The 13,989-nt window shown below is 48.2% G+C and overlaps 1 protein-coding gene across 1 annotated transcript; it reads right to left on the minus strand.

The window, feature by feature from the left end:
• Positions 1-2,125: 2,125 nt before the first annotated feature.
• On the minus strand, positions 2,126-3,718 carry LOC148675539 (trace amine-associated receptor 13c-like). The gene has a single exon (XM_088623502.1). It carries the CDS (start codon positions 3,716-3,718, stop codon positions 2,669-2,671), a length of 1,050 nt encoding a protein of 349 aa, XP_088479628.1. The 3' UTR covers positions 2,126-2,668.
• Between the last annotated feature and the right edge of the window lie 10,271 nt (positions 3,719-13,989).

Genomic DNA, 13,989 nt, shown 5'->3' on the forward strand with positions numbered 1-13,989 from the left:
GAAACACCCTGGGATTTTTAATGACCACAGAGATTCAGGACCTCGGTTTTATGTCTCATCTGAAGGACGACACCTGTTTACAGTATAGTGTCCCCATCACTTAATGCCCCATCACTGGGGCATTAGGACCCACATGGACCGCAGGGTGAGCGCCTCCTGCTGGTCCCACTAACACCTCTTCCAGCAGCAACCTGAGTAAAAGTATTGATAGGGCCCTCTTCTGGATAAATGAATAATAATATTGAGTGCCAAAATATATGTTCTATAGGCAAGGTGCATGTAATGTGTATAAGATAATTTATTATTTATTATTTACCCTTATTGCATAATTATTTCTTGTAATTGATCTTTGATCTCTCTGGGAATCAATGTACTTCACATTGTGCAACAAAGACACATGCTTTTTGATAGAATGTTATTGCATCTATGAAATCATATAATGACATGGTAAAGGGTTCAAATGAGAATATTAGAATAGAATAACTGTTGTAGTCTCATAAATTTATTCCTCCATGCTCATTGTCAGTTTTGTAGAATAGTTTTCTCTGGTCTTTCATAGATCAGTGTGTTTCTCATGTACTTTGGAAGAACAAAAAAGCTGTCTACTCAGTAAAAGCCATTGAAGAGTGAAATTAATCCTTCAATTTCAATTTGTTTAATTGTGTGTGTCAGTGTCCAAAACTAAATTAGTTCATGTTTCTTATATTTTGTTAGAAAATGGCTAAGGTTACCTATGCACTTGTTGCTTGCCTTATGTGATAAGTAAAAAGTTGTCACACAATTATAAAGCTATCCATTTAGAACACTCTTTATTTTAAATTAAAAAGCACTAAACTTAAGTTCTTTAATATTAAAAAGTTTAGCTACAAGTTATTTTAGTTAAAAGTTATTTAGTTAAATTTTAACCAAATTAAACTGCATTAAAAAATATGAGAAAACTAATTCAGTTTTAGGAACAAGTAAAGGTTTATTCCATGCTGAGAAGACACAAAACGTATCGGCTGTGGAGCCGTGTGTGAATTGAAAGTGTACGACAAAAATGTGACTGTCTTATGGGCATTTTAGCTGACAAAGACTGACTAAAACAAAAACTGATGAATAAATTAACACTGCATCTTTGGCAGCAATTAGAGCTGCAAGTATTTTTGGGTCAATTTCTACCAACTTCGCTAACCAGTTTGGTACATTTTTTGCCTATTGTTTTTGGAAGATTTGCTCACGTTTTCTCAAGTTGTTTGGGGAATTTTTCCAAAATTCTAGCTCTGAATTGGGTTTTCTTCAAAGATTTTACCAGCACTTTTCTCAAACTGTGTTCCCATCAGTTTATGTACATTTCCCAGTCCTTGCTGATGAGAAACAGAACTATATTATAATACAGGTGGATAATTTGTATCTGACTATCTCAGCAATTTTAAAAGGGATCATTCACCACACCTCAGACAGGCTCCCAGGAGTTACCAGTTCACAAACAGATCAACAACAGACAGGTAGATTGCAAAATTGAAGATTTTATTCTATGGTACTTGGTACAACAAGGCATGACTCAAAAACAAACACATTCAAAACTTAGTCCCAAGTAATGAGGAGAAAAATCCATCAAGAAGAGCATTCCTTAATGACCGCACAGTTCCTTTTCTCTCTACCAGGTTGCTACAGACCACAAAAAAGATCTTCCACAACCGAACTTTCCTTAAACAGCTTCAGTCTTCCAGGCAACACATACGTTTGCTGTACCAAAGAAAGAAAAACACACTGTGCACAGTACGCTGGTACTTGTTGGTAATCCCTTCATTTCCAAACCAGACGTTCCATTTGACCTCCTTTACCCTGGCCGTCTTCAACAACAAACAGGGTAAGATCAAAAGTTGTAAGAAACCCTGTTCTACTGGGTGGACTCTCTTAATTGTGGGCAACTAGATGTATAACTGGAGTCAACCTTTAATGGTTCTTATAACTCAAACTCTACACTGACATGAAAATACCCACTCATTTCAATACCAGTTTTACAGCGTTTTTCAGCTAATTGAAAATTTGCCCAGAGAAGACACATTATTTAACACCAGCAATTTCCAAGAGCTTTTTTCAATGGTCTTGATTGTTTTACACTCATACTTTTTGATTTGAGGAGCATATTCAAATCTGATGGTTGGGGGGCTTCAGGGACAGATTGCAGGATTGCTCTGTTGAAACCCCAGCTCGGGTTAGGCTTAACATTCCCACACTACTACAACAGAACTCTCCACCTCCGCTAGCCGGAACTGACCAGAACAAGATTTGAATGTGATGTGAGAGTGTCTGGATGTTCAGGGGGGAAAAGCTGACATAAATAACCCAGAGGCTTCTTGCAGGCCTTGTCAGTATGCAGATTGTCGATTGTCATGGTGTTACATTTTTCTTCATCTCTCATTTGTTGCCTCTCTGTCCTTATGTTTTAAATCCTTACTGACTAAGCACCTTCACACACCAAACTTATCACCTCTGACTGTGAAGTAATTGACAGTTCACTAGACAAACAGTGTGTCATTTAATTCAACTCAGTGAAAACTACAGTCTACTGTATTGTTAGTTATCTGCTGTATTGGTCAGGAAGACCAAAAAGAAAAGGGGAGTGGACCCTAAAAAAACACTGGCAATTACATAAAGATCTCAAGTTAACACAGTTACAGCACTATCCAACATACAAGACATTTTCATGTTTGTCTTGAAAAAGATTTATAAACGAGGAGGCTGTACAACATATTTTAAATGTGAATATAAGTTTCAATGACTTCTGAAACCAAGGATAAAGTAAGGCATAGAGAATTGGATTGACACAGGAGTTAAGATAAACTATTACAGTAGGAGTGAAGAGAGCCGCTGTCGTAGATACATTAACATTTCCTTCAGTGAGTATCCAGATGTAACATGGAATCCAACAAAGAAGAAAGGCAAGCACTACAATTCCTAACTTTTTGGCAGCTTTTCTTTCCGATATTTTGGAAATTTTACCTGTGTTTTCTCGCACATGCTTTTTTTCGGCTGAAGAGCTGATTACTTTTGCATGTCTTTTGGCTACTAAAAAAATTTTCACATATAGAGCTATCATTATTAAACAAGGCAAAATGAAAGTAATTATCAGATTAATTATTCCCCATATTTCACTAACTACAAACAAACATTCTCCAAGACAGGAATTTAGCTTATCTGCACCATCAAAATTTCCATTTAGATAAAGAAAAGCCAACATGTAAGATGGTGATAACAGCCAGCTAAATAGTATTAATAAATGCATGACATTAACTGTTATCTTAGTAGAATAAAGTAATGGGTCACAAACAGCAAAATAGCGGTCAATGGCTATTAAAACCAGATTACTGAGAGAAACTGATATAAGAACAGAGTCAAAAAACTTATAAACAGAACACAGCATATCTCCAAAGTACCAACAAGTTTCTATTAAAGCTGTCATACTTAAAGGCAACACAATCAGTCCTACTAGAAAGTCTGCCACAGCCAGAGAGAGCAGAATGAGGTTAGTTGGTGTGTGGAGCTGCTTGAAATGAGAGACGGAGATAATCACAACAAGGTTTCCACACACAGTTAGGGTAACCGTCATTACCAGCACCGTGTATAAAGCAGCATAAGCTGCTTTAGATCGCATTTCTTTTAGACAAGATGCATTGCTCGAAGGAAAACAATACTGCACAGCCTGAGGTTCTTCTGCATGAGCGATTTCCATTGGACTGGAAAAATCTGTTGAAAGTTAAATCCACAACAAATTGTAGAAAGAAAACGTTTTGCCTTTTTGTTAATTTTATCCATAAACGTATTCAATACACAGAGCAAAAAGGCATAGGAAGGAGTACAAAACAATCAAGGTATTTAGGAATATCTCAAAGTGTTCAAGGAGTTTGATTTTTACTCCTAATCTTGTGTACATTAATAGGTCTCTGCCCCCTCCTACTCCTGCTGTAAGGAGGAGATGATGACTCTTCATTGGTGAGAAATCTGTGAATGACACCCAATGTGCTACATGTCTGAACAGAGCCTAGAGAACAGTTAAATCTGATTGAGTAAGCTTTGAAAATACGAATTAAATATTTTTGAAGGAAAAATAATGTTTAACATATTCAATCTTAATGGATTAAACAAAGGTCGCTAGATCTTTTTACACTAAAAATAGCCTTTAACAGAAAGTAAGATCAGAAATTTAAAAAAAATAATAAAAAAATTAAAAAGAACAGATAACAAATATTCATATCATAGGACAAACCCTTAAATGTATTACTGCTTTTATGTCAAGTCCTTATAGTAACAACAAAAAGACAAATGGTAGGCCTGTGATTACTTTTAAAAAAATTGCATTGGAAGAAAACATTTAGATCTAGACTCTAATTCTTCCTGTATAAAGAACAAAAGCACAGTATATACATTATAGTTGATAAAGTAATGTCTCATAGGTGACCCTTGTTACCAAAATTCCTATACAAACGTAATGCACTTCTTTCTTGTGTAAATTTTTGTACCAAGATTTTGTAACACAATCTGTATTTCACATACTTTTCTATTAAAACCAAACAAACATGAATTGGAACCTCTCTGCTATAGTCCTAAAAATACCAAACACTACTAACAATGAACATCATTATGCTTTTTATTGTTTCCTTGATATTCTAGCTGTTTTGAAAAGTAAACCTGAAATTGCATAAGTTGTATATGGCTGGTCTTGGTATTTTAAAGAAAAAATACACACCAGTATTCAATTTCTCCAGTTTTTACATGCTCCTTCTGACCATATATTACTATACCTTTATATACGTTGTGAAAATTGATCATTTTAACCTTTTCTGCGAATATGCTCGTTATCTTTTTTCAGAAGATAAATGATAAGAACACACCTAACCTCCATGCCTTCTAAAGGAATAGTTCACATTTATCTTGTACTTCAGATCAATGCTTGATAGAGGTAGCATAAAATTGACCTTTTTCTTTTTGTCTCAAAATAGAATTGAGTTTCATTGTTCTGTACGTTAGTAACTTTCTCTTTTCTAATTTTCTACTTTCCAGCCATTTGCTCAATTCTTTTCATGAAATCTTTTATTTGTACTATTTTTATTTGTAATAAATATATGTCACAGTCTCATCCTTCAATAGTTTAGAAGTGCAGATGGGATGCAGCAATAATGATGGCACACACAGCCACAATTGAATAGAAGTGCAAAGGTATTGATTGTGAGGGACTATGTTCCCAAAGTCCACACTAAAAAAAAACACTGTGAAAAATAAAAAGTAACCAAAGGGGAAAAAACCCACAGAACTATAGTTACAAGAATAAACATATGAATTGCTTTACCATAATAGATTGCTGTAGGCAGGTCCTACTCAACACTACTACAAGCTTCCTCCTTTCTCATTTTCTAGGTAATTCTCCTCTTAGAAGATTGCACTACAAAACAAAAAGGTATCAGAATACCGATATGCACCTTTCTCCAATAAATACACAATTTAACAGACATATCATTAATATAAAATGCCATTAATCCCTCTATGTACATGGACCTGGAACAGGCACTACTAAGCCAACCCTGTTGCCATGGTTTGGGTCCTACAGGTTGTGGAAGAAACTATTTTGCCAGTGAGAAAAAGAAGCAAAGTATTGTAAGCCCTCGCCCGTTGGTGAGGAGGAAGCTCACCCTCGGCACTCATAGTACCGAGGAACAGGCTGGGAGTTGTAGCAAAGGAGAGTCTGAGGGTCAGCACGATGACCAGCAGCTGACCCTGCATATGTAAATAGTGTCATAGCCGTTTTAGTGTCCGGTGTAGCCATATAAGTGTATAGCCTGTTGTTAAGAAGGACCACCCTAACGATGTATATGTGTTCCTTCAGTCTCCTCATGTGGTACAGTATATATCCTGTGTTTGGTCTTGTGTGATCTTGGTCAGAAGAATAAAAGCTGTTGTTTGGTTCACTAATCGTGTCTCCACTAGTCCTTTGTCCTGAAAGAACCTGTATACGCTACATTGGTGCCAGAGTGGGATGGGATAGCCCTTGGGATAGGACGGCGAGTTAAATGGGGGAGAGTGTAATGCATACGGCCACCGGTGAGTGTGTAAGAGCCAGCTTACCAGAGCGGTGACGTCACCACCCATCCCTGTATTAGCAGGACCAAAGCTGCTGGGCTGGGGGGAGATCTCTCTTTAGCTCAACAGGCTGGGTCCCTGTTGAGTGACGCCGGAGGCCTGGGTTCGAGTCCCAGATGGTGGGGGGCCGACCTGTGCAGGCAGCAGGCGAGGGCGCCCAAGTGAACCCTGTAGTGTTACACTATTTATTAGAAACATGTGAGTTAAACACCAATTTACCCATTTAATTAATTTCACCTATAAAACAAGGAAAATGTGTTTGGTTAATATTTAGTTTCAACCATAAGTGAACGTCCTTACTTTACTTGTCCTTACAAAGCAAGCAAAGCTATCCCCAGGATTCCAGACTAGCTAAAGTTTGTTTGTGGTTGAAACCAGTTTTATTGCTTTTGTTTAGAGAATGAATTATTTTGAGTATGTGTATGTGTTTATGTGTCGATACCTCATGAGAGCCAGGTGATCTAGAGACAGAGTCTCCAGTCATACTTATCTATTGTCAACCATTTTATGAAGAATACAATATTGTCATGCTCTACCCACCACTCCACAGTGGCGCACGGGGTTATGTACTGTAAATATTTGCTGTTCTCCAGCAGAGCATGTTGTAGTTCAGTGGCTGGCAGCACATTTACTTTTAAATTTCTTTGGAAAGACCCCCTTGAGTTAGTCTGTTACCTGGAGCCCTTATGCCCTGTGAAGCCTCCCAGACATAGCACAGCTCTGGACCTTGGTGGCTCATTCCTTCCCTCAACAGCCTTCTCTGCACTACCCAGTAGCTACCCAGGTGGTGCACTACAACTCTCCAGTCCACCTCCTCTGTGCAGCCACTTTATCCTGGAAGCCTGGTCACAGGAATTCTCTCTTGATTATTTTGGGAAAGTTTTGAGGTGCTTGTTCTGACAATACTAAGTTTAGAGAAGAAAGGAACACAACGTTTCGGCTGCGGAACCTTCTTTGCACAGTACACGTCTTCTGAAAAGGTAACTTTTTCTCTCATGCAAACTCATCAAAGGTTGATTTTTTTATAATTTCGAAACCTGGACGGTATGCTTCAGGGACTTACAGTATGCATGGTATTGTAACGCCCTCGCCTGGTGGTGAGGAGGAAGCGCCCCTGGGCGCTCGTAGTACCGCTGGGCATGCTGGGAGTGGTAGCCGGGAAGAGTCTGAGGGTCAGCACGATGACCAGCGGCTGACCCTACCTGTGTAAATAATGTCCTAGTAATTCTAGTGCCCTGTGTAGTCCTGTAAAAGTAGAGTGTGTTGTTAGGTAATTACCACCCTAAATGTGTGTACGTGTATGTCAGTCTCCTCATGTGTGTGTAGATCCTGTGTTTGGTTTTGGTGTGGTTGTAAAATAAAGCCAGTGCTTGGTTAATCGCGTCTCCACTGTTCTTTAGTTCTGAAAAAGAACCTGCAAAACGCTACATTGGTGTCAGAAGAGGGCAGAATGAACAACTCGTGGCAGACACTACCCGATTCCATAAAGCGCCGGCTGACGCTGGAAGACGCAGAACCCATCGGCGGCGCACATAGGGAGCCTGAGCAACTCCTGGGTGCGACAGGTGGCCACAGCCCTTACCAGGGCTACCCAGTAGTGGTCCCGCCAGTAGAATTGGGGCGGCCGCCCCGGAGAGAGGATGCCCTCCCTGCCGGAGCCGATCAGCGATTCCCACACCCATCGGCGCGGGTGCGACCAGGTCGCTACGATGGTGAGGCGCCTTGGGAGACCTATGAGGCGCAGTTCCAGCTCGCGGCCCGGACGAATGGCTGGAGCCGGGCGGAGATGGCCGGCCACCTGGCGGCGGCGCTGGAAGGAGCGGCCTGCCAGGTGCTCCTGGACGTCCCGGAGGAGGACAGAGGCGACTACACGGCGCTGGCAGCAGCCCTCCAGCTGCGCTTCGGTGTAGAGGAGGCGCCGGACTTGATGCGGGAGAGGCTGGCCCTGCGGCGGCGCCGACCAGGAGAGCGACTGGGCCCGGTCGCCGCGGATGTCATGTTCCTCGCCCGCCGAGGATACCCAACTTTCCCCCGGGAGGCGCAGCGGGAGATGGCTCTCCAGGCCTTTCTCAAGGCCCTCTCGCCCGAGGAGCTGCGGCGCCACGTGCAGCTGGCCGCGCCAACATCGCTGGAGCAGACCTTGGCCCTTGCTACACGGGCTGAGGTAGTGTTCGGGGTGACTGGCAGCGCCAGCAGACGCAGTGCGCCCTGCCGGCTGACCGAGGCGGCGACGGAGGAATCCAGCGAGGGGGAAGAGGAGCCAGCCCGTGCAGCGACCGCCGCGGAACAGCCCCGCACGCTGATTTGCGACCGCTGCGGGAAAAGAGGACACCGAGCCCGGGTCTGCCGGGCACCCGAACCTCGCTCTCCCCGATCGGCGTCGGGAAACGGGAACGGGGCGGCTCAGCGCGGGGAAGGCCGCCCCTCGAACACCTCAACCCCCGCTCCGGAGAGCGCTGTAAAAACCGGCGCCCCTCACGCCACCGTGGGGCGAGTCGGCTGTAGCCGGGGCCTGTACCTCCACTGCCGGATTGAGGACCAACCCTGCCTGGCCCTACTCGACACCGGTTCATCAGTAACCCTACTTCGGCCGGGCGTCCTCCCCGACACCGAGGGCACCAACCCCCCAGGATGGGAGGCCTCCAGCCTGCGGCTGAGGACCGTGACGGGACAGCTCGCTGCAGTCCGGGGGAAACGGGTGCTTGCCTTCCGTCTGGGTGCAGCGACGGTGCGCCACCCCTGCTACCTTGCACCCATCCAGGAGGACTGCATTCTGGGGCTGGACCTACTGCAGCGAGTGGGGGCCAGGTTGGACTTGGACCGGCAGGAGTTGGTGTGGCAGGGGGAGCGACTGCACCTGGTGGAGGGCAGGTCCGGCGAAGGCCGAGGGACGCGGGCTTGCCGGAGCCGGGGGAACAAGAGGCGGTGGCGGCGGCGTCAGTCGCCGGGGCAGACCAGGCCTGTGAGCCGGGGAGCGAGCGTGCCGGATCCTGCCCCTGAGTCGGCCGGGGGGCCAGACAAGGCGGCGGCGGGGGCCGAGCGTTGCGTGGAAGCGAAGCGTGCCGTTGAGGACCTCTTCCAGCGGAGCTGCGAGGGCCTCGATCAGGACCAGCGGCAGCGGCTCCAGGAGCTACTCGCCCAGAACGAAGACCTCTTTGCGGCGAGGGATGAGGACTGCACCCGCACTGCCCTGGTCCAACACGAGATCAACACCGGCGACGCTCGGCCCATCCGCATCCCACCAGGACGCATGGTCCACGCCAAGCGGACCGCCGCCGAGGAAAAGATCCGGGAGATGGCCGCAGCGGGGGTGATTGAGCCCTCCGCGAGCCCGTGGTCGGCGCCAGCCGTACTGGTTAAAAAAAAAGACGGCTCGTGGAGGTTCTGCGTCAACTACCGCAAGCTGAATGAGGTCACCCGGAAAGATTCCTACCCCCTGCCGAGGATAGATGACGCCCTGGACTACATCACCGGGTCGACCTGGTTCAGCTCCCTGGACCTCCGCTGCGGCTACTGGCAGGTACCGCTTGCTCCCGATGCTCGCCCGAAGACGGCCTTTTCCATCGGCCAGGGCCTCTGGCAGTTTACTGTCATGCCTTTTGGCCTGTGCAATGCCCCGGCGACGTTCGAGAGGCTGATGGAGAGGGTGCTGGCATCGGTCCCGCGGAACCAGTGCGTGTTATATCTGGACGATCTGCTGGTTCATGCACGGAGTTTCGACCAGGCCTTGACGAACCTCCAGGTGGTGCTGGCCTGCATCCGCCGTGCTGGCCTGAGGCTCAACCCCCGCAAGTGCGAGCTCCTGCGGCGGGAGGTGACCTTCCTGGGACATGTTGTTGGACCGCGAGGGGTGGCTACGGACCCAGGTAAGGTCGCCGCAGTGAGGGGCTGGCCGACTCCACGCACCGTCGCGGAGCTCCGCAGCTTTCTGGGGTTGGCCTCGTACTATCGGAGGTTCGTCCGGGACTTTGCCAGCATCTCCGCCCCGCTGCACCGCCTCACCGACAAGGGCCGCCGTTTTGACTGGGACTCGGGCTGTGAGACTGCCTTTTGCCGGTTGCGCGAAGCTCTGGTGGGGGCCCCCGTGCTGGCCTACCCCGACCCGCGGTTGCCGTATATTCTCGACACCGACGCGAGTGACTCGGGGGTGGGGGCGGTGTTGGCGCAGGAGGGGCCGGATGGGGAGCGCGTAGTGGCTTACTATAGTCGGGCTCTGACTAGGCCTGAGCGGAACTACTGCGTGACCCGTCGCGAGCTGCTGGCGGTGATGGCGGCGGTCCACCATTTCAGGCCGTACCTGTTCGGGACCCGGTTCCGGTTGAGGACCGACCATGCGTCCCTCACCTGGCTGCTCCACTTTAAGGAGCCAGAGGGACAGATGGCGCGATGGATAGAGATCCTGCAGGAGTACGACTTCACTGTCGTGCACCGTGCGGGGTCTCGCCATCTCAATGCCGACGCTCTCTCGCGGCGCCCCTGCGAGGCCGCGGACTGCCATCACTGCGCCCGGCGGGAGCAGCGTGAGGAGGCTGTCCGCACCGTGGCGGGGGTGAGCGCCGCGGCCACGGCCCGGGAGGGGCCGCTGGGGGTGGGCCTGCCAGACCTGGCGCAGCGTCAGGCAGCTGATCCTGACGTGGGCCCGGTGCTCCGCTGGAGGGCAGCAGGAGTGCGGCCTACACGAGAGGAGCTCGCCCCGCACCCGAAGTCCGTCAAGGCCCTCTGCGCCCTGTGGGAGGCCTTGGAGGTAAAGGACGGGGTGCTGCGCCGGGGGTGGCGGGTACCCTCCAGTGGCGAGGTACGGTGGCAGCAGGTGGTGCCTCGGTCGCTCCGCGGGGCGGTGCTCCGAGCGGTGCACGGCCAACCGGGTGTGGGGCACTTCGGCGGTAAAAAAACCCTGCAGCGTCTCCGAGGCCATTTTTATTGGGGTCTTTGCCACCGGGACGTGGAGCGGTACTGCCGAACGTGTGCGGTGTGCGTGGCGCAGAAGGGTCCCCCCGAGCGCTCTCGGGCCCCCCTCCAACAACACCAGGTGGGGGCTCCTATGGAGCGGGTGGGAGTGGACGTTTTGGGCCCGTTTCCGCGCACCGAGGCCGGGAACCGCTACGTCTTGGTGGCTATGGATTACTTTACGAAGTGGCCGGAGGCCTACGCCCTCCCGGACCAGAGTGCCCCCACGGTGGCCGATGCACTGCTGGAGGGGATGTTTGCCAGGCTGGGGGTGCCGGAGGAGTTACACAGTGACCAGGGGCGTAACTTCGAGTCCCAGGTCTTCGCCAGAGTGTGCCAGCGCCTGGGGATTACTAAGACGCGGACCACCCCGCTGCATCCCCAGAGCGACGGGTTGGTAGAGCGGTTTAATCGGACGCTCGCCACCCAGCTGGCCACCCTGGTGTCCTGGCACCAACGGGACTGGGACCGCCACCTCCCCCTTGCGCTCTGGGCGTATCGGACCGCGGTCCAGGAATCCACCGGGTGCACCCCGGCCTCGCTCATGCTGGGCCGGGAAATGCGAACACCGGTGGACCTGGTCTTCGGCCCGCCGCTCGGAGACGGGTCGGCACCGCCGGCTGGACCGGACTACGAGTGGGACCTGCGGCAGCGGATGCAGCGGGTGCACAGCTTTGCACGGACCCACCTGACACAGGCGGGGGTCCGGCAGAAGCGGTACTACGACCTGCGCTGCAGGGGGCCTGCCTTCCAGCCCGGGGACTCGGTTTGGGTGTACAACCCGCGGCGCCGCAAAGGCCTCAGTCCTAAGCTGGCGCCGTCGTGGGAGGGGCCCGCTGAGGTACTCGGGGTGGTGGGCGAGGTCTGCTACCGTGTCCGGTTGCGAACACGGGGGAGAGTGGTGGTCCTGCACTGAGACCGCCTGGCCCCCTACCGGGCCCGGGAGGAGGAGCCGTGTGGGGAGGCTCCAGAGGAGCAGCCGGGGCCGGAGCCGGCCGATAGTGGGGCGTCCGTGGATCGCCAGCCGTCACCGCGGCGCAGCGGCCGCTCACGCAGGGTTCCGCAGCAGTTGGCCGAATACGAGTACAGCCTGAGGGGGATGTTCGACGTCGGCGAGACGCCAGACGCTTCAGGTGGGGGCAGTGTAACGCCCTCGCCTGGTGGTGAGGAGGAAGCGCCCCTGGGCGCTCGTAGTACCGCTGGGCATGCTGGGAGTGGTAGCCGGGAAGAGTCTGAGGGTCAGCACGATGACCAGCGGCTGACCCTACCTGTGTAAATAATGTCCTAGTAATTCTAGTGCCCTGTGTAGTCCTGTAAAAGTAGAGTGTGTTGTTAGGTAATTACCACCCTAAATGTGTGTACGTGTTCGTCAGTCTCCTCATGTGTGTGTAGATCCTGTGTTTGGTTTTGGTGTGGTTGTAAAATAAAGCCAGTGCTTGGTTAATCGCGTCTCCACTGTTCTTTAGTTCTGAAAAAGAACCTGCAAAACGCTACAGTATAATCAAAGCAACCTCCACCACCCCCCCTGCGTCTTGTCTCCCACTGTTCTACACACATGAATCCCATGAAGTGAGATCCACAGATATACTGAAACAGTAGCGCACACGGCTATGAACGGCAGTGAGATCGTATACTGTATAAATATGCTGCATATACAGTATGATACCAGATGTTTTCAAACCCACTACAGTACAGTATGTGTGAAATGTTTTTCTTAATCTAAATTTAAAGTTAAATTTCTCGTTGCTGAAATTTGTATTGAGCCAAAATATAGATTTTCTTAATGCGGATGTAAACCTGAAAGAGGTACATCGCATTCACAACAAGCTATAATAATAAACTATTTTTATACATCCGGCTATGTAAAAAATATAGCCAAAAGGATCACTCTAAAGGTTAATTCCAAGCTTAAAAGACAAGCCTCAACATGTCTTCTCTATAACTCTTCAGCTTACAGCTCATCCATGGTCATTCATTATTAATACTAATAATAATATATTCCATATTGCATTTCAATTGGAACAGTTTTACAAATATGAAAAGAGGCAATACACAACGTGTCTTCTCTATAACTCTACAGTTAACAGAAAAATTCCCCAAGAGCCAAACAGCATTATTCATGCCCTTCTTGTGTCTAATTTCCAGGGAGTAACCCTATTAAAAAAGGGAACAGTGCATCGGTCCTTGATTATGGTTAAACAGTACATACAATGTCTGGTGGAGTTTCAGCATTCACTTTTCTCTGATCCGTACAGAACCATGACGTCCCATCAAGGTTTGGTACCAATAAACAAGGGGAACTCCACAGACTTGCTTGTTTGAACTAAACCATGATTCTGCAAATACTAATAATGTACAGTATATCACCTTCTGCAATGCTTCTAGTTTAGCAGGATTTACATGGTAAGCACATTATTTACTTGTGGTGGCATTGCCCACGTCTATATTGCTGTACGATACAGGTTTGAGTCGGAGTGTCTGTTAATAAAACAAAGCGCTTTCCAATAAATTTAACTACCTCTTCTGTTTCTGGCTTCAGGTAAAGGGGCTGAATAGAAAGTCAAATCAGTCAGGATCTCTGAGTTTAGTAAGCGAGCACTTAGGTCTAAAATATTTCGCATAACAAGACTATCCACATCTAGACAGTGTACATTAGTAAACAACAGAGTGAGTCACTGACTCCTTAAAGGTATAACATGTCTGTCTTTGCTGTCATGGTACAGTTTTTAATTTTATTCAGATTTTTAATTGAAAACACAGTATTATAACACTATTATAACAATATGTGGCGAGGTTATGAAGCATAGTGTTAGTGATTTTATTGTAAGGGAATTGAAGAAAAGAATAGCCATTCATTTTAAACAGAAGCTTGATGTGTTAAATCTCTATGACAAAAAAACCTAAAGAATGTGAGATTTGTGC

The sequence above is a fragment of the Lepisosteus platostomus genome, chromosome 3 (genome assembly GCF_059453375.1).
Source record: "Lepisosteus platostomus isolate fLepPlt1 chromosome 3, fLepPlt1.hap1, whole genome shotgun sequence".
NCBI classification, from domain to species: domain Eukaryota; kingdom Metazoa; phylum Chordata; class Actinopteri; order Semionotiformes; family Lepisosteidae; genus Lepisosteus; species Lepisosteus platostomus.

Coding starts and splice junctions, on each gene's coding strand:
- LOC148675539 (XM_088623502.1), bottom strand. CDS start 3,718: ATGGAAATCGCTCATGCAGAAGAACCTCAGGCTGTGCAGTATTGTTTT.